This window comes from Mauremys reevesii, linkage group 1, assembly GCF_016161935.1.
Source record: "Mauremys reevesii isolate NIE-2019 linkage group 1, ASM1616193v1, whole genome shotgun sequence".
Lineage (NCBI taxonomy): Eukaryota > Metazoa > Chordata > Testudines > Geoemydidae > Mauremys > Mauremys reevesii.
In genome coordinates this window covers 135,421,655-135,443,088 of record NC_052623.1, presented here as the reverse complement: position 1 = coordinate 135,443,088, position 21,434 = coordinate 135,421,655, and the positions used below count along the sequence as shown (strand labels likewise).

Sequence of the window (21,434 nt, the reverse complement as noted above, 5' to 3'; positions counted from 1 at the left end):
TTTTAGCCTCCCTTGTGTTCCTTTTTAGGTTCCTTTCCCCACTCCTGATCTACGTTATAAAAATATTGTTGTTTAAAGAGACTTTTAATTGCAATGTGCAATGAATGCATACAGTGGTTTTATGGTCTGCTTTGAAAATGCTGTGATTTTTAGAAACAAAAAGACCCATACTATTAATGCATTTCAAACACTAACAAACCAAATGAAAAACTTGGTGAAGATAAAGCTAAAGCTGCAAATACATATTTATTAATTACATCACTCATTACTTTAGTTATAACAAAAGAACAGATGTTTGAATGTCAGGAAACTAGAAGGTTATAGTTCAAAACAAACAAATGTCAGAAAATCTCAAGTGCCTGTACCAAGTCATTTTTTGAGATGGCAAGAATGCATTAGAGGACTTCACTAAAAATGAAATATTCTCTCTCAATGAACATGTCTCAGACACTCTGTGTTATATACCCAGACTTTGTCAAAATAACTCTTTTGGCAGGAAGAAACACATTTGTGAAATGTCAAGCTATAGGATCTTTACTATGAAATTTAAGAGAGCACAAAATTGCCCTATAATGGAAAGTTTCTTACAACCTCAACTGTGGAGTCACAGCTGTGCTGCCATAATACTGCTGCTCTGAGTGTTTCAACACACTGAGTCTTCACAAAATACCAGGATTGCTCTCTTAATTGCCTGACTGAGGCAATGAAAATAGAACAATCTGAACCCACCTGCAGGATGCAACTAATATCCTTTGCATAAATACAAACTCCAAGTTCTGAATTGTCTGTTGACAGCTAATCTAAGCTTTTGGAGTTTGGTCTAATGTTTCCTTGGAACTTCCTTGGAAAGTAGTTGGAAAAATGATGCTGTCTGACCTCAGACTAGAGAAGAAAGGTACAAGTTATTGCTTGCGCCTTCATATGAGGATACCTCCAGGTAAGGAAGCCGAGATTTGTTAATTAAGTCTGAGTTAAAAAATCAGCTGGCGTCAGAATAGGTTAAAATAACTGGGCAAAATTCTTTTCCATTTTATTTAAGGTAACAGATTATATATCTAATGATTCATCAACATCTATCTACAATAAACTAATGTCGTCTTGATCACAGGCAACAGTGCAGAAGTGCACACTCACAAATACTCATCAGTAGTAAAAAAACAAACAGATTTTTCATATGCACTTTTTATTTGCATTAGTTTAGGCTTTCACAAAGCAAGATTTCAAATTTAAAGCTCCTCAGCATTACCCATGTTAATATTTTAAATCTCACTATTTCTTTCTGTGGAAAATGAATAATTTCTCTCTCTACAGCTCTTGGATTTGTTTCTTCATTCTGGCATACATACAACAGTTAAATCATTTTTGCACCTTTTGACCTTAAAGCTAGCCACATGATCATGTATTTCACTGAAACTCTTTCACTAGTGCTATGATCAATTCAGCTGTAGATTCATGCCAATCTCATTACAGTTAAGCAGTGTTACTATTAAAATTGCATTTGACCAACAGCACAGGATAAGAAAATTGAGCATTTTTATTCCTGTTTTAAAGTTTAAATAGCTTTTTCCTATTCTCTCTGCCAAAAACCAGACTTGCCCAGGTTATGGTACTACAAATGAGCACTGCACTGAGAGATCACTTTCTTTTGATGTGTACTTGGGTCTATGACTTCTTAGATTATTAGCTGAAAAAAGGCAAAATGCACTATTTCTAATTTGTATCTTGGAAAGATACTATGTGCTTTCTTCAGCAAAGAAACAGCTAGCGAACAGGAGCGGCTAACAGGAGTTTTGCGAGGGAGTTCTCCAGGTGAAGGAGGAGCAATTACGTGACCCATGGAGTAAGTTTGTCTGTAATGTGTGTGTGTGTGTTTGTGTTGCGCTTGCTGCTTGACTGAAATATACCTGACTGAAATATACCGTGTGGTCTGTTTGTTTGGGGGACCATGTGCTGAGCCAGAGGAGCTAGTGAACTGGAGTGGCTAATGGGACTTTTGCAAGGGAGTTTAGAGGGGGAGTGTGTGTGTGCGCATGCGTTTGGTGGTGGTGGTGGCGGCTAAATACACTTAACATTCTTTAAACAAAGCCAAAAACACCCCCTGGTAAAACCAAAACATCAACATCAGAAGTCCAAACAAACAAACAAACAACCGAGTACCCAGTTTATTGTACCCAATGCAGCATGTATGATTGCCTGCCCTATGGGCGGGTGGTGTAGGTGTGCATTCAGTGCAAGGAGCTCTGTGCAGTTGAGGGGATGAAAGTCTCATGGAAGGAGAATATCTAACTGGAACAGAGGGAAACAATCCCATAGTTGGGATCCTCCTTCCAGATGGTGGTGTGGTATAATCTTGCACTGAGAATACCTCTCCGCTTGAGGGAACTCCCGTTACTAGGAAGAGACAGGTAATAGTGTTGGAGGATTTGATCATTAGAAACAGATAACTGGGTTTGCAATGACTGGGAGAACTCCATGGTGACTTGCCTGCCTGGTGCGAAGGTTGCAGATCTCTTGAGACATCTAGATAGACTTATGTGTGGTGCCGGAAACGAGCTGGTGGTCATGGTACATGTAGTTACCAATGACACAGAAGGTGCTATGGGCCAAATTTAGGCTGCTAGGTAAGAGGTTAAAGTCCAGGACCTCCATGGTACCATTCTCTGAAATGCTTCCAGTTCCACACACAGGGCCAGTTAGACAGGCAGAGCTGCAGCCTCTCAATGTGTGGATGAGACGACTGTGTAGGGAGGAGGGGTTTAGATTTATTAGGAACTGGGGAAACTTTTGGGAAAGGGGGAGCCTATACAGGAAGGATGGGCTCCACCTAAACCAAAATGGAACCAGATTGCTGGCACTTAACATTAAAAAGGTTGTAGAGCAGTTTTTAAACTAAGGGATGGAGAAAGCCGACAGGTGCGGAGGAGCACCTGGTTTGACTAGAGACATTCCTTAGGGGAGGATCTATTAATAGAGATTCTCTATGTCCCAGTAAGGAGGAGAGGATGGAAAATGATAAAATATGAGTAGGATCTGATGAGAAACAGTCACATAAAAAAGAATCCCATTTAATTACATCATGTAATGGCAGACAGCTAAAAAGTGACAAGTTTTTAAAGTGCTTATATACCAGGGGTTGGCAACCTTTGGCATGCGGCTCGCCAGGGTAAGCACTCTGGTGGGCCGGGCCAGTTTGTTTACCTGCCGCGTCCACAGGTTTGGCTGATCTCAGCTCCTACTGGCCGTGGTTCGCCACTCCAAGCCAATGGGGGCTGCAGGAAGCGGCGTAAGCCGAGGGATGTGCTGGCCATGGATTCCCACAGCCCCCATTGGCCTGGAGCAGCGAACTGCGGCCAGTGGGAGCTGTGATCGGCCGAACCTTCGGACGCTGCAGGTAAACAAACCGGCCCGGTCTGCCAGGGTGCTTACCCTGGTGAGCCATGTGCCAGGGGTTGCCGACTGCTGTTACACAAATGCTAGAAGTCTAAATAATAAGTGCCTCACATTAAATGAGGATATTGATACAATAGGCATCACAGAAACTTGGTGGAATGAAGATAATCAATGGGACACAGTAATACTAGAGTACAAAATATATAGGAAGGACAGAACAGGTCGTGCTGGTGGGGGAGTGGCACTATATGTGAAAAAAGCACATAATCAAATGACTTAAAAATTTTACATGAACCAAACTGTACCGCAGAATCTCAATGGACAGTAATTCCATGCTCTAATAATAGCAGTAGGAATATATTACCGACCACCTGACAAGGATGGTGATAATGACTGGTAAATGCTCAAGGAGATTAGAGAGGCTATTAAAATAAAAAACTCAATAATAATAATAATAATAATGGGAAAATTCAACTATCCCCATATTGACTGGGTACATGTTACCTCAGGACAGGATGCAGAGATAAAGTTTCTTGACAACTTAAATGACTGCTTCTTGGAGCAGCTAGTCCTGGAACCCACAAGAGGAGAGGCAATTCTTGATTTAGTCCTAAGCGGAGCCCAGGATCTGGGTCAAGAGGTGAATATAGCTGGACCACTTGTTAATAGTGACCATAATATAATGAAATTTAACATCCCTGTGGTGGGCAAAACACCACAGCAGCCTAACAATGTAGCATTTAATTTCAGAAAGGGGAACTACACAAAAATGAGGAAGTTAGACAGAAATTAAAAGGTACAGCGCCAAAAGTGAAATCCCTGCAAGCTGCGTGGAAATTTTTAAAGCCACCATAAGAGAGGCTCAACTTAAATGTATACCTCAAATTAAAAAACACAGTAAGAAAACAAAAGAAGTGCCACCATAGCTAAACAACAAAGTAAAAGAAGCAGTGACAGACAAAAAGGCATCCTTTAAAAAGTGGAAGTTAAATCTTAGTGAGGAAAATAGAAAGGAGCATAAACTCTGGCAAATGAAGTGTAAAAATATAATTAGGAAGGCCAAAAAAGAACTTGAACTGCTAGCCAAACACTCAAAAAGTAATAGCAAAAAAAAAATATGTAAGTACATCAGAAGCAGGAAACCTGCTAAACAACCAGTGGGGACACTGGACAATCGAGATGCTAAAGGAGCACTCAAGTATGATAAGGCCATTGCGGAGAAACTAAATGAATTATTTGCATCGGTCTTCACGGCTGAAGATGTGAGGGCGATTCCCAAACCTGAGCCATTCTGTTTAGATGACAAATCTGAGGAACTGTTGCAGATTGAGGTGTCATTAGAGGAGGTTTTGGAACAAATTGATAAACTAAACCATGATAATTTATCAGACCCAGATGTATTCACTTAAGAGTTCTGAAGGAATTCAAATGTGAAATTGCAGGACTATCAGTTCAATCAGCTTCTGTATCAAATGACTGGAGGACAGCTAATGTGACGCCAATTTTTTTAAAAGGGCTCCAGAGGTAACCCTGACAATTACAGGCCGGTAAGCCTGATTTCAGTTCTGGTCAAACTGGTTGAAACTATAGTAAACAACAAAATTGTCAGACACATAGATGAACATAATTTGTTGGGAAGAGTCAACATGGTTTTTGTAAAAGGAAATCATGCCTCACCAATCTACTAGAATTCTCTGAGGTCATCAACAAACATGTGGACAAGGGGGATCCAGTGGATATAGTATATTTAGATTTTCAGAAAGCCTTTGACAAGGTCCCTCACCAAAGGCTCTTAAGCAAAGTAACCTGTCATGGGATAAGAGGGAAGGTCCTCTCATGGATTGGTAACTGACTAAAAGATAGGAAACAAAGGGTATGAATAAATGGTCAAGTTTCAGAATGCAGAGAGGTAAATAGTGGTGTCCCCAGTCCTATTCAACATATTCATAAATGATCTGAAAAGAGGGGTAAACAGGTGGCAAAATTTGCAGATGATACAAAACTACTCACAATAGTTAAGTCCAAAGCAGACTGTGAAGAGCTACAAAGAGATCACATAAAACTGGGTGACTGGGCAACAAAAATGGCTGATGAAATTCAATATTGATAAATGCAAAGTAATGCACATTGGAAAACATAATCCCAACTATACATATAAAATGACGGGGACTAAATTAGCTGTTACCACTCAAGAAAGATCTTGGAGTCATTGTGGATAGTTCTCTGAAAACATCCACTCAATGTGCAGTGGCAGTCAAAAAAGCATGCAGAATGTTGGGAATAATTAAGAAAGGGATAGATAATAAGACAGAAAATATCATATTGCCTCTATATAAATCCATGGTACGCCCACATACTGTGTGCAGATGTGGTCACTCCCATCTCAAAAAAGATATACTGGAATTGGAAAAGGTACAGAAAAGAGCAACAAAAATGATCAGGGGTATGGAATGGCTTCCATATGAAGAGATTAAGAAAACTGGGACTTTTGAGCTTAAGGGGCGGATATGATAGAGGTCTGTAAAATCATGAGAGGTGTGGAGAAAGTAAGTAAGGAAGTGTTATTTACTCCTTCTCCTAACACATGAACTAGGGGTCAACAAATGAAATTAACAGGCAGCAGGTTTAACACAAACAAAAGGAAGTACTTTTTCATACAATGCACAGTCAAGCCATGGAAGTCCGTGCCAGACGATGTTGTGAAGGCCAAGACCATAATCAGGTTCAAAAAAGAACTAGATGGGTTCACAGAGGATAGGTCCTTCAATGGCTATTAGTCAGGATGGGCAGGGATGGTGTCCCGAGTCTATTTGCCAGAAGCTGGGAATGGGCAACAGAGGATGGATCATTTGATGATTACCTGTTCTGTTCATTCCCTCTGGGGCACCTGGCACTGGCCGCTGTCGGAAGACAGGACTCTGGACTAGATGGACCTTTGGTCTGACCCAGTATGGTCAGTCTTATGTTCAGAAGCATAATCATATACTTCATGGGAATTGTGGCATAGTTACTAGAATATTTCAGAATGGTTTTGCTGATGGAAGCTCATATAAGGCATTAAACTACTAGCACTGTTAAGAGTTGTGAAAGAAGCAATTTTGCTTTTGATTTTTCTTGCTATGCAACAGCTCTGTCAGAGCAGTGGTCTGTGGTGGCCTTTCCAGCTTCCACCAACTACTTTCTGAAGAGGTGGGCTCTCACTGATATAGCAACTGAAGCCAATATCAGTGCTCCAAGAAGGTCCTTGAGTCACTGCTCCAAGTGAGATTGTATTAACGTGACCACACCTCCTCCTTCCAATTCTGTAGGGCGAGACTAGCAGGGCTCACAGACAAATAGTAAATCCCATGGAGGTAGCATTCAACTGATATTTTTTAAAAGTAGGGGAGGGAAGAGTAAGGGATGGGAGGAAACAGATGTAGCCTCCCAGTAAGCTGGACTGAACAGTAACACACATGAATTATGAGTTTCTGCCCAGAGCAATGGATTCAATGTGCAAGAATCCCCAACTCCATCCAGCAGAAGCTGCTCACAAGAAGAGGCAAATTATCCAATATGGGAAACTGTAGAAAATCTCTGTGCATGTCTTAATTTATGTAAATATCGAGTCACTCAGGATGGTACAGGATGAGAATTTTTGAAGGCGGGATTTCAACTCAGATCACCTTCAATGGGAAGGGAGGAAGGGAAATTTTTCTACTGCTACTGAGTCTTTTCTCAGTAGGGAGCTCAATCTGAACTCTCACACTTGCACTTCTCTGCCAAGAGGCTATGCACACAAGTAGTAAATCGAACAGAAAATCATATTTATTTTTCTTTACACATGGCAAAGCCAAAAAGTTACTGCTATCTGAAGCTGCTCTATCTTCCTGACTCTGTAGGAGTACAGGTAGGCTATGGCATGCCATATATTATCACTTACTTTTTTCCATTTTTTTAGAAAGAGAAAAAGGAGGTGGTTTCCACTCTACACTGAGTATATTTTAAATTTTCTGTTAACTTGTTTGTTTTTTCCCCCCAAAAGAAGAACTTGTATAGTGTACTGATTTGCTGTGTGCTACCAGCATAACAGATTGATTCCATGTTACATTTAAGAAGTAAGGAGTCATGGTAAAATGTTTTACAATTATTATATACTCCAGCATTTTAATTTTCTAGTTTGTAGATTTTAATCCAACACAGCACATTCCTGCACCCACGCTGTGCAGTTACAGTAGATGTTTCATCAGCTAAGCAAGGCTGAAGACAAAAATATTTAATGGAGACAAAAGCTCTACAGAAATGCCAGCAAGCTAAAGGGAAGGAATGCATGATAAATGAAGAATGTAACCAGAGATAACTGGTAGGGGCAAATTGAGCTTTGTGCAGTTCCACTCAAAACTTAAAATGCCGATCACTACTATACATTATACTGGGCAAAATAAAGACTTTTTTAAAGCAACTAACACACTTCTGTTGAACAATAGTTCATTGTCAAAGCTGTTATCCCTGGATAGCAAAATTGTATCCTAGTGGCAATTTTAGAAAAATATTTTTAATACAGAGGGCCTTTTTTATTCAATAAAAAATGTCTAAATGTAGTTCGTAGAGAAAGGTTTTAACCAGGTCACTTCTTGATGTTCAGATAACAAAAATACTTCACACTTAGTGAAATGCTCAGCATTTCCCCTCTATTTATGCTTGTGCTACATGCTACACCACAAAGAAGCCACCACCATGTTTTTCCTGACATCAAACAAAAAAATTTCTGGGAAGGACATGTAGAATATCTGATTGTACCTCGGAAAATCTAATTAACACCCTGTCCCACATGATTTATACAGTAAGATACAAATAACCCCTATTATATTATATTGCATAAACCTCACTTCTCTCCTGCATCCTTGATCAATGTCACATCTCTCCTAGAATGTAAATGTGGGGCAAAGCCTTTGACCAATTTCTCTGTAGCATGTCATATGGCACTATATCTATAGCGGGGTAGGCAACCTATGGCACGGGTGCCGAAGGCGGCACACAAGCTGATTTTCAGTGGCACTCACACTGCCCAGATCCTGGCCACTGGCCCAGGGGGCTCTGCATTTTAATTTAATTTTAAATGACACTTCTTAAACATTTTAAAAACCTTATTTACTTTACATATAACAATAGTTTAGTTATATATTATAGACTTATAGAAAGAGACCTTCTAAAACTGTTAAAATGTATTGCTGGCACGTGAAACCTTAAATTAGAGTGATTAAGTGAAGACTTGGCACACCACTTCTGAAAGGTTGCTGACCCCCTATCTATAGAGTGCATTTACAGAAGTTATGTAGTGCAGGCAATGTACGATGCAAAGCAAAGATGGGCGGGTCATGTAGACTCCAGGCAAGACAATAGGTGGACAACCCACATCAGTGACCGGATCCCCAGAGACCCCAAGTGACCACTGGGCAGACCGTAAATGTGCTGGGCCGATCCCATGATAAAACTCTTTGGCCATAAGTGAAAAGAGCGCACTTGCAACAAAATGGAGTGGTGTGGCGTTGACTTGCATTCGTGGAGGGATGGACGAGGAAAATCTGGACAAAGGTGATTTACAGAAGTTGACTGTTTCAGCATGTTCTTTCATTGCTGCCCAAACCAAGATCCTTTCTAATTCCTATGGCCTTCCCTCTAGGTTTATGATCGCAGTGAGCTGCACTATTCAGAGCACCAATGGGCCAGTGTTTTTAACAGGTTTGTAACTAGTGTGTTAAAACATTGTACATTATAATGTCTATATCTTTTCAATCATTCCTCAGTCATGTTTTCCCAATTATATAAAAACTAATATTAGGTTTTTTTCCTTCCCTCCCAACTCACAATCACAGTTGGAAATTAAGTGGCATACATGTTGGCCCTAACGAACAAAACGGGATTCCTTAACTCTTTGAAGTAGATGAAAAGGAGCAACTACTTCGAAAAACTTTTAACCAAATCAAAGAGTTAAATTGCTAGCTTCCCTCAAATTTTCAGATTAAATTAGGTCTTATAAAACAAAGTAAAACACAGTGCTTTTTTTTAATTAAATAGAAGTTCTTCCAACTACCAGCCTTGAAACAAGTGATTGACTAGCATCACACAGGACTTCTGTGACAGGGGCAGGGTAGAATCCTGTTCTCCAGGGCAGCATTTAACTGCCTTAACAATGACACCCTCCATTCTCTTCCTGCACGCCACTGCCTAATTCACTACACACCTCCCAACTTCTGGTACACGTGAAACGGGTCCTGGAGACTATAGCCTCCCTTTCACTACAGGAAAAAAATATGTGAGATCATGTAATTAAAGATTTTATCACATTGCTTGTATGCACAAAGGATGCATAGACAGCCTTAATTCTGGCATTTCTTAACTTCTAAATGCTTGACTTTGCAACTGTAATGGTGTTCTTTTAACACAGGTTTTGTGTAAATGCCTTGCTTTTTAAAAAAACAAACTGAAAAAACAAAAATTCTATCAAATAGCATCATACTGACACCTACATGGATGATTAGTACCATTGGAACCTTTAGATCTCCCACAGACTTCTGCCATTTGAACTAAGGGGTCCCCAAACTATGGGGTGTGCCCCCATAGGGAGGCCTGAGGAATGTTCAGGGAGTCTAGCAGGGCCAGGGGGACGAGGGGTGGGTAGGAAGCACCACCCAGTCCCACTCTGCCCCAGCCCAGTTCTGGCCCCAGCCACAGCTCTACTCCATCCCCTACTCGTCATCCAGCCCAGTTCTGCCCTCATTCCCTCTCTGCCCCCAGGTCAACTCTGCCTCTGCCCCAATTCCTCGCCCATCCACAATTCTGCCCCCAGCTCCACCATCAACTCAAGCTCCTCCATTATTGGTATGGAGCGCGACAGGAAAAGTTGGGGCACCGCTGCTCTGTGTGGTCCAGCAGTAGAGGTGGATGAAACACACACACTGACAGTGGGTTTCAGTGATATCTACTGGCAGCAGAGGAAGCTCAGGAATCTTAAATTCCACTCCAGCCTTTGGAGGGAGTGTCTCTGGTGAACACAGACTTCTTCTGCTCCATGCCTTGCAACATGTCCGCCTCCTTCCCACCCCTCGCTCTTCGTCCTAGTGCCATTCTCCTCACCTAGCCAGTCCCAGCCTCCACTCCTCAGGCTTCTAACCCTAATCCCAATCTCACTGCCCAACAAATCCTTGTCTCACCCCCTGGACTCCTCCTCCCATACTCCTTTTTCAGCTATTCCCAGTTCCTCCTCACCCCCTGGCTCCTTGCCCACCCAGTTCCCCCTCTCTCAGAACCTTGTCTAATCTGTTTTCCCCTCTTTCCCCCAGCCTCCAGTCCCATCCTCCACTACCCAGGTTCTCCATCCTCACTGGCTTTCAATCCCAGTCTCTCTCCCTAGGTTCCTTGCAATCTGTCTCCCAGTTCTAGTCTCTCTGCCCAGCCAATCCCAGTCACCTCTGCCCAATTCTTTGCTCCAATCTACTTCTTCCCTCTCCTTTCCTCCTACATCCAGCTCTTGTGCCCTCTGAATTCACATCAGACAGCTTCCTGCTGCTCACTTCCTGGGTCCAGTAGCAGTGCACTGAGAACATGAGAGTCAGCCTCCCTGCTTTCAGTCCTGGTGCCCAGCCGTGGTCCGCAGCAGCAATTACAGGACAAGTCTTGCTCAGCCTGGGCTGGAGTTATGCTCAGTATGGACAGAATCTTCAAAGAATTTAGCTGTGAAGTTTTGGCAAGTCATCATTAAACAAGTGTGAAATGCAATTATTCAAACTTGGCCAAGATCATTCTGATTTAACAGAGATGGAGAAAAGCAAATCCCTGACACAGTGTTACCCCCACCCCCTGCCAAATGTCAAGACTCTGCTTCAAAGCATGGGGGTGCTATAGCTTCCAAAAGAAAAGGTCACCAGAATTTATCATGAGCAAGAGATCTATTTTTTCTAGCCTCATTCTCAGAAATGCCTGAACCACTTTGTTTGAAATGTTGAAAAATGTTGGGTAAGGCAGACATCTGACTTGGAAAATGTCAGACCCAAACGTTGACTTTTGGCAAAGTTATACGCTACTGAACATGTTGTTGTGGGAGGTGTCGGGTAATCTTAATAATGGTGCTACCAATCTTGCCTATAAAAATCACTGTTACAGCAATGCAATCTTATTGTCCTCAAATTACCATTTATACTAGTAATACCCTATCAGTGTCAATGGAATTGCACAGGTGTAACTGAGAACATAATTTGAGGAGAATGGAGCTGCATTTGTAGCACTGCAAACAGAAATTAGTTAACAATGTTCTTGATGCATAAACCAGAAGAGTGTCCAATTTACTTTTAAACAGAGTTATGTTGGTTCTGCAGGATTGATACACTAGCAAAAAAAAAAAAGTAAGTCAAATCACTAGGTAGACAGATATGACGGAAGGAATTAGTGAAGGATGAACCAATTTTCAAACATTTTGTTTTTAAAAATAAGAAACACCCTTTGTTAATTAAAGATCTTAAAAGTTTAAAAGCACTGCTGTTCAGTTAAGAAAGTTTTGTTTTCACTTGCTTGTTTTGAGTTTTAAGCCTTATCTACACTGATTTAGTTAAACTAGTGCAAGTCATACGTATGCAGTCATACGTATATTGACTTAAAACTGGTTATACTGGTTTAGCTTGCCCTGTAAATTTACCAACACGAGCTAAACAGATATAAAGTGGATTTAAATTAATTTAAGAGTGTCCACACAGGGTTTTGCAATGGTTTAACAAAGCCACTTTAAAACCACAGTTTTAAACTAATGCAACTTTGTGTGTTTATGGGGCTTCTGATATGTCTGACACTTTGATTTTCTCCTGAAAACAAATATTGTAATCTTACTGATAATGTTATGTTACAGTAAACCTCAACTAGCTCTGGACTAAGCACTAGCAAATACAGTTAATCTATCTTTCAGGAGGCACACTGAAAGTGATATCATTGCTTGGTTTCAAATCTATTTCCAAAGCTTCGGTCACAAAGAACAGAAAATAGGCTTAAGTTTACTTACCTCTTTTTGGCCTCTTCATATTGCCAGCTCAGTCTTACTTTGTCCACAAGTCTCGTTTTATCATCAAAGCAAAACTATTTTTTGGAGTTGAGGACCAGGAAGAGAAGGAAAGGTGGCGAAACACAATACACATTAGTAACAAACATTGTAAAAAGAATATAAATAAAATGTTGTCTCCCCACCCAAGCTTACCAAAAAACTGTCAATGTTTCAAATAAAAATGTGTCTGCAAGAGATAGTTTCGATTCTTAAGATATGAAATTGTGTTCTTAATAAATTACCAAAGGTGCAGTAACTGTAAAGTTAGCCCTCTCAGTAAACTGGCTTTATGGAAATAAAATTAGTTAGAAACACTTAATTATGCATTGTCAAGACCTTCCTAAATCAGAGCTCAAAATGTAAAGAATAGGATGTATCAAACGAGTGCAATATTTAATTGCTTATTACAGTAGTATTCTTATTTTATGGGAAAAGTCAGTGCAAAGTCATTGGGGTTTTGCTTCCAAAGCAAAAAGAAAGACGTTCCCTATATGTTGAAGCATTACTCAGTATTTTAGTCCCTGAAATCCATGGCTCTTTGCCTTAAATTTATCTAGAAATAAACAACAAATTAAACAGTTTTATTCCAATGTGCTACAACTGCTTCTTGAATCAAAAGGTCTGCAAACCCTCCTTGGGCAATATGCTCCATCACATGCAGCTTTAGTTCCTCCCCAAGCCAGCCACATATAGCTTAATAGCTATAACTTCTCTGGATCCCCATACACACCAGATCACTGAGCTTCTAGTCCCCTGTCAGTTCCCTGTCCTACTCTATGCATCTTCAGGCACAGGTAACACAATCCACCAATTTCCCACTCACAACCACCAGCTGATACTAATTCCCCCACTGCAGAATATTTTTCAAATTCAGGAGTGCAAGGGTTATCCCTATGCAGATATACATTTATATTTTCTAATCAAATGTATACTATACAAACAGTCTTCAAAATATACCATAGTTGGTTTGTCGTGGATGATATTCAATGTGCATTCTGAAGCAGAGAACATGGCTATTATCCTTTTGGTAAACTAGGATACTGCAATTTCAACAAATGACTTTCCAATTGTACCACACGACTCTCACTTTGGACCATGTGAGAAAAGTTTAGTGCCAGATCAGTTCCTTCAAACTCTTCACAGACCACAATTACATGTCATATTTATAAAAATTTCCCTTTCTACTCATCCATCACACATGGGTGAAAGGGACTTGAGGGAAAACAGACCAAAGAAAAAATGCATTGTATACAACACTCAGAAAAAGCCATTAACTTAAAGCTCTTGAATTGTAACAAGCTTTGTATCTGAAGTAACATTCAAATTCTTCTACTATCTCACTGTGAATGGGCTCTCAACTCCACTTCAAGTTTCCTCAGAAGCAGTTGCTTACTTTTTGCCCATGAAAACCTAATTCAAATGACCAAAGTAACAGTGCATGGTAACCACTTTAACAGGCATGCACACAACAGTGTAATTCACATTGGGTTGTTTAAGTATGGTGCTCTTTTACTTTTCTTGAACATGTTTTAAAGAAGAGCTTGAAGGAAATGACAGCGAAAGCCTGACCAACCAGCTCAAGAAAGAAGTGGATTCTTATTTAAAAAAAAAAATTAGAGACCTTATTTAAATTGTAAACTTCCCTTTATTTTGGAAGAAAGGAGTAGAGATCAATTTAGATCTTGAAACTTTTAATCCATATCAAAAGACGAAACCAAGTGTGGGTAAAGAAAAAACTTGACAGGTCAGAGGGTAACAGGTCCTTGAGGCAAATGTAAAACTGGGCACTTACAACCCTTTATTTTTTACCCTCCAGCATGGCTGTAATACTAGTAAAAGTTTGATGTTTGGTGCCAACAGCTGGCAACAATTGCACTATAAAAAGGCAAAACCATAGTCTGGGAGGCTTGTGAACACGCCTGCGGGGAACTATTATTCAGGGTCTACTTTGCCATCTGCCCATTAGTCATAGCAATGGTAAGAAAGTGATTGCTTCAGCCCAGACTGATGGAACTGAGGAGCAGATTCCTTTGTAAACATTTCACAAAGGCCTTTTGCATGTTTGAGGATTAGAATCACAAAGCACATAACTAGTGAACATTATTTGCACACTATTAAACCAAAATGGATTCTTTTAAAAATGGAGGGAAAAAACCAGCATCCATTCCACTGCAGCCAAAACATCTTTGAATTAAAATGGAAAACAAACCATAATCATGTGACTAACACAAAAGCAGCTTATTTTCCACAGCAAACATCTTGCATTGGAACACATACCTCTCCAGTGATGTCAGTTTGAGAACAAGCATCACAGTGTTGTTGAGGTAAACAGGAATCACTGAGTGAACTAGAATTGTGCAGAGAGTCTGTAATACAACAGCTATTCCTGAATCCATCTGTTAGCTTCGCCAGGCTCTAAAAAAAGAACATTAAAAAGGAGATCTAATAGAATCTAATTTTGGTTGTCCATTTAAAAAAAAAAAACTAGTAGAATTACTCCACCCACTACTTTTTCTATTATTGGGATATAACAGGATGTTTATTAAAAAAAGCTACCTGTAAGAAAGTCAAATTTATCATTTCATTCTGTGAAATGGGAACTTTGTTTTGAAAACTCAATTTCCAAAAACCCCCAATGATTGTATACTGTATGTAAGTGTATATTAAAACGAATGTAGTTTAAATCCAAGAACAACAAATAGCTAAGAAATATCTGTCAAAGTTTCAGTTTTCAGAGCTGTGAATAGTTCTGACTTTATACACGGCAGCTGCCAGCTTCCAGGACAGACAGAGAGGGCCATGTCTTACCTGCCCCTGCCTCAAACACAGGACACTCCTCAGTGACTAATCCCTCACCCATCCTGAAAAAATATCACCCACTGCTTCAATTTTAATCACAGTTAATTTCACCCCTAGATTCTACAATCGCAAGGTCCATGCAACCAGAGAGGTTTTTCCACCTGGATTGCAGGTAGGGCAGCATTATGAAATCTGTGGAGCTGAGCAAACTGTGTAGGTAAGGGTGTAGAACAGCACAGAGGGAGAAGGGCAGGTAAGACACAATCATGCAAAATAGCAACTGCCAGATAGAAGGCAAGTTTTCAATTTCTTAAATGAAATGTTAAAAGAAGAAAGTCAATATCATGATTTTTATACAAACTTAGACATCAGGATTTGGGGTTTTTAAAGTTCCCATTAATCAGAGTTTCTCTTCAGGATAAATAGCTAACTTTTAATTTCATGATTCGACTTCTTGATTATTCACCCTCTCCTGCAACCAAATGTTTTCAAAAAAGATTTTTTTTTCTTTTGCCACAATTAAAACAAAAACCATAGCCTGGCATGCATGAGAGAGACCACTGGCATACTCCACTGTGAAAAATTTAAACATAAAATATTTAAATAAACTTCTCCCACACGTTCCCAAAAAGAAAACTCACACTAACAAATCCCATCAAAAATTAAGTTAACCTACTATAACCATACTGACCAGCATCAGGTAGAAGACTGTTACTTAAAGAACTAATCTGATTCTAAACTACAGAGGCTCAGTGCCAGTGAAACAGAGTTTGCTGATTTTAGGTTCCTATGGGGATTGCTAATTTGCAACAACCTGTAGTTATTAGGCACACCCAATTTATTAAGATAAAAAGGACACAATATAGCTGAGTGGTTCTCAAACCGTAGCTCACAAAGAACTGCAGACAACATGGTACTACTGGCATCTCCTCCTTGCTTACAATTGGACAACTACAGAAGCAAGAAAAAAGCCCTTCCTGAAAGCTAATAGAGGAGAGGGGCCTGGTGCCCTCTGATTTCCACACATGCTCCACCACATGGTGTGGTCCCACTTTCATCTGTACTGCCCTGCTCAAAGCCATTCATCTCCATGAGGTACAGGGGAAATGTAGCTGTGCTGGGTGTAGGACAATGAGGGTCTTCTGCCTGAAACTTCTCTCACTTCATCGCTCTATCCTGAGGACACTATGCCAAATACACACACTATCAGACACAATTTTGGGGCAACATGTACTTCATGTTAGATAGAAACAACTCTTCCACTTCAATATTTCCTACTCAATCTCCCAACCCAGTAAAAAAAAGAAAATCTCCCCAGGGCTGTTGATGGATGTTAAAATTAAAAAAGAAAACACACACCGGAGCAGACAACAAAATCAATATGAATATATACTTGGGAGGCACGGGGGGAAGAGCAGCTCTCAGAAGTCTAACTACACACACAAACCTTTATAAACATTCCCTCATCTTTCTGGAGCAATGACACCACATATATGGCATTATTTCTAACCACAGCACCCAGTTTAAACCTGTCCACCTCTTCCTTCCTTGCCTCAAACTCTTCTCCCACATATCCTCATCCAATTATCATATTTCTACAACAGCCAGTTGTTTTCTGAGCACATACAGAAGACTGAGTCACCTCTGCTATGTTTAGGTCCACTGCCTACACCTTACAGATTTAGATTAAGAGGTAGTTATGAAGTTTTCTATTTCCTCTTTCTGGAATAGTTTACGAAGTGTTTACACATAAAACTCCCAACTCCTCCATAACCACTGCTTTTTCCAAAATGTGTTTATTGTGAGGTTTTTTTTTCCTTCGCCTGCTAAGCAGATTTTAAAATGTAAGAGTAATATGGAAAATTTTAAACAGACTTCATACTGGTTCTATATAACTGAGATACTCATATTTTGAAACACAGTTATTTTGTTAAATCTTAAAATTGGATCAGGATTGTAAAGTATGCCGAAACTGAATAAGCAGCAAAGAATCCTGTGGCACCTTATAGACTAACAGATGTTTTGCAGCATGAGCTTTCGTGGGTGAATACCCACTTCTTCGGATGCAAGCAGTGGAAATTTCCAGGGGCAGGTGTGTATATATAAGCCAGCAAGAAGCAGGCTAGAGATAACGAGGTTAGATCAATCAGGGAGGATGGGGCCCTGTTCCAGCAGCTGAGGTGTGAAAACCAAGGGAGGAGAAACTGGTTCTGTAATTGGCAAGCCATTCACAGTCTTTGTTTAGTCCTAAACTGATGGTGTTAAATTTGCAAATGAATTGGAGCTCAGCAGTTTCTCTCTGGAGTCTGGTCCTAAAGTTTTTTTGCTGGAGGATGGCCACCTTAAAATCTGCTATTGTGTGGCCAGGGAGGTTGAAGTGTTCTCCTACAGGTTTTTGTATATTGCCATTCCTAATGTCTGATTTGTGTCCATTTATCCTAACTACTAATTTTGAAACAAATTAATATTAAAGACTATTGCACCATAAAATGCACTGGAAGAAATATACAACTGTGACAACTTCAATTCTCATCAGTAAAACAGATCTAAAACCAACTACCAATATCATCCTAAATTTCTCATTTGTTCTATATGACTTCTATTCCAGGCTTGCCAGAGGACCCATTTCAGTCCATGGCATTTAACTTGATACTAGATTTGTAATTACTTAATAGAACTTTTCAGGCCACTGCTATCACACTTAAAGTTTGGTTTAAAGGTGCAATTCTCAAGACTTCTCAGTCTGTCAGGTGGACACTGTGTTGCTGGGTTAAGACATAAGAATAAATAGAATAGTCTAGTGGGAGAGTTAAAACAAGGCCAGTAGTTGAGCTGATCCAAGATTTCTCACACCCAAATCTTTAAACTGCCAGTTACTTTCCCCAAATGTGCATTATGGAATCCAGGAAGAATTGCTTTTCTAATCATTCTCACTAGCCAGGGCATGTGGAAGGCTGAAAACCATTTTAAAAGTTGGCCAATACAAAATAGCAAATATACTGAAAGTTGCCAAGGAAGGCTAAAATTTTTAATAGTGACTTCACTGTTCTGCCTACTTAGACAATGTTTTGTAGTCCATCAGCTGACCTTTGGGTAATGCTTCAGAGACTGCATAATTTTTAAACTATGGAAACATAATATAAGCAGATTACAAGATACCCAGATAATTAAAAAAGCTAACAGAACATGATGAAACTACTGCAGAGAGAGATGAAAGATATATTTGAAAGGCTATATTAATTTACTAGGCTCCTAAAAGTTAGCAGCAAAGATATTGCCTTTCGCATACAGCAGAGCTGATTTAACAGAACTACCCTTGTCATCTTTCCAAGCCCACAGGCTCTCTGGGTTTTTTTCATACGGTGTATAAAGCTAACATATGGTATGAAGTTGAGACTTAAAAAAAAGGAAAGGGGGAGGTTAATGCCTAATGGTAGTGAGATAGGGATGAAGAGGCTTCATGCAATCATATGCGATTACATTCCATTTATCTGGACTAGTACATCATAGTACTGGTATTCCTCCGCTGGCTCTTGAAGCCAAAAAGGTAGACCACTGAATTTTTAAAAGGCCATAGCACAAACTACAATGGTCAAGAGGCAAAAATATTATTCGAGGCCTGGATAGATTCTAAATGAGGAAAAGTTAATAAAATAAACACTTCATACTTTAAAGATAGGAGGAAACATAGTATATATATAAAATAATAAGTGGATTAGCACATTCCCTTCTTTACCCTGTTTCATTATACAAACAACAAGAGAACACAAAATGAAATTAAAAGACAAGTAACGTAAAACCGATCAAAGAATATATTTTCTTATGTAACATAATTACTCTGTGGAACTCAAGGTATCCGTGAAGTTAAGAGTGTAAATGGATTCAAATAAAGAGGAGACATTGATATGAATAAGAAGAAGATTTAGTTATACTATCTAGGGTATAAATGATCCAGGGATATGAACTCTGAGGCTCAGGACGTAGGCCAACCACTAACTGATAGGGATTAGGAAGAAACTTTCCAGATAAGCAGGTTACTGCATAAATTGTTCAAGATGTGTGTTTTGCACCTCTCCTCTACTTCTGATCAATGTCAGACAGAATATCAGAGTAGATCACACCACTATTCTGATTCAGTTTAGCAACTCCTATGCACCTACAAACAAGGGAAAACAGCAGAGACCAGGGGAAGTTACTTTTTTGTAGCTATTCATTCAGTAGAAAGTTTCTTACCTGCATAAGGTCCTGCCTTTCTTTCTCACCCATACAAATAGCCTTTTTTATGGTTCGGAGCTCATTCATTATGGCCTGGGCTTCATCCAGTTTATAATTTGTATGAGCACTTGACATCTTACGATCAATCCTGTTGGCAAAAATTCAGAGAAATTTAAAAGTTAACTAATTATGCAAAGGTTCCGAAAGTATTGGTTGCTAATATGCCACTTCATTTCTATGAATAAAATGGTATATTTACTTTGAATTAACAAACACCAAGTATTTATAACATTCTAAAGTTATCTGACTATGAACCAGGAAACTGAAAAGGCAATGCAGTTGGCCCAACTCAGCTTCCCCAGAACTGACAAGTTTCCTGTTTTTAACCTCCGGAATCAGAGTTCACAGTTTGTGCAACATAAACATACACTCAAAAGGCAGTTTTATGTAATAAAAATAAAATTAACTTACAAAGTAGTATCACAGATGGTCAAGTTGAAATAGACCCATTAGTGTAAGCTGCTCCAATTCCCTGCCAATGCAGCATTGATTCATAGATTCCAAGGCCAGAAGGGGCCATTGTGATCATCTAGTCTGACCTCCTATATAACACAATCCATAGAACTCCCCCAAAATAATTCCTTTTGATCTAGAGCATCTCTTTTAAAGGAACATCCAATCTTGATTTTAAAATGGTCAGTGATGGGGAATCCGCCACAACCACTGGTAACTGATTCAAATAGTTCATTACCCTCACTGTTAAAATTTACACCTTATTTCCAATATGAATTTGTCTAACTTTCAGTCACTGGATCTTGTTATATCTTAGTCTGCTAGACCGAAGAGTCCATTATCAAATATCTGTTCCCCATGTCGGTAATTCTAGACTGAGATCAAGTCACCCCTTAACCTTCTCTTTGTTATGTTAAGTAGATAGAGTTTCTTGAGTCTACCACTATAAGGCATGTTTTCTAATACTGTACTATAATCATTCTTGTGGCTCTTCTCTGAACACTCTCCAATTAATCACCATCCTTGCTCTTTACAGCATTTTTCCTAGGACAGAGATCAACAACCTTTGGCACATGGCTCACCAGGGTAAGCACTCTGAAGGTCCAGGCCGGTTTGTTTACCTGCAGCGTCCACAGGTTCAGCTGATTGTGGCTCCCACTGGCTGGGTTCACCGCTCCAGGCCAATGGGGGCGGCAGGAAGTGGTGCGGGCCGAGGGATGTTTTGGCCACCGCTTCCTGCTGCCCCCATTGGCCTGGAACAGCGAACCCCAGCCAGTGGGTGCCGGGATCGGCTGAACCTCCGAATGCGGCAGGGAAACAAACCGGCCCGGCCTGCCAAGGTGCTTACCCTGGCGAGCTGTGTGCCAAAGGTTGCCAACCCCTGTCCTAGGACTTTGTTCAGTCTTGTTTTAAAAATGACTAGTGATGGGACTCTCACAATTTTCCTTGGGAGACATTTGTAAAGACTCAGGTTTTATTGTCAAGAAGTTCTGATTGATATCCAGCCTAACCAGGAATAATCAATACTTATTCTTTCTGCTGGATTTCAGTGTTCACATCAAAATGAGATCTCATGGCCAGCTTGAAATCACAGGACTGTCCCACAAAATTTCCAACTCAATTCACAGTAGGACACACTCTGGATCTTATCTTTGGTCTGGGAGTTGGGGGTGTGAAGAGAACATCTTTATCATAGCCAGATCACTTCTTGCTCCAGGTTAAGGTCAGCTTCTTTCAGGGAAGACCTGTTAGGGGGTTGACAGACCTAGTACAGGTCCAGATATCTCTGATGGGTTCTGCTGCTCAACCATTAAATCACTCTGTCAACAGCTGGCTGATTATAACTTGTTATCAATAATCATTGACAGACCAACACCTACAAACCCTCTCCCATTACCTCATCCTCACCACTCTCCTGAAGATACTAATTAAAAATAAGACCAGAGTCCCT

General features: G+C 40.0%; 1 protein-coding gene across 11 annotated transcripts in view; it reads right to left on the bottom strand.

Annotated features, from left to right (window-relative positions):
* The window catches only part of WWC3 (WWC family member 3), a 176,344-nt gene that overhangs the window by 59,151 nt on the left and 95,759 nt on the right, over window positions 1-21,434 (bottom strand). For all 11 annotated transcript variants that reach the window (XM_039500168.1, XM_039500169.1, XM_039500162.1 and 8 more), the window contains exons 6-8: window positions 19,490-19,619; window positions 14,735-14,872; window positions 12,419-12,492 (exon numbers count right to left, since the gene is read on the bottom strand). In XM_039500168.1, the coding sequence (XP_039356102.1) occupies window positions 12,419-12,492; window positions 14,735-14,872; window positions 19,490-19,619 (342 nt within the window). The remainder of the gene's footprint in view (window positions 1-12,418; window positions 12,493-14,734; window positions 14,873-19,489; window positions 19,620-21,434) is intronic.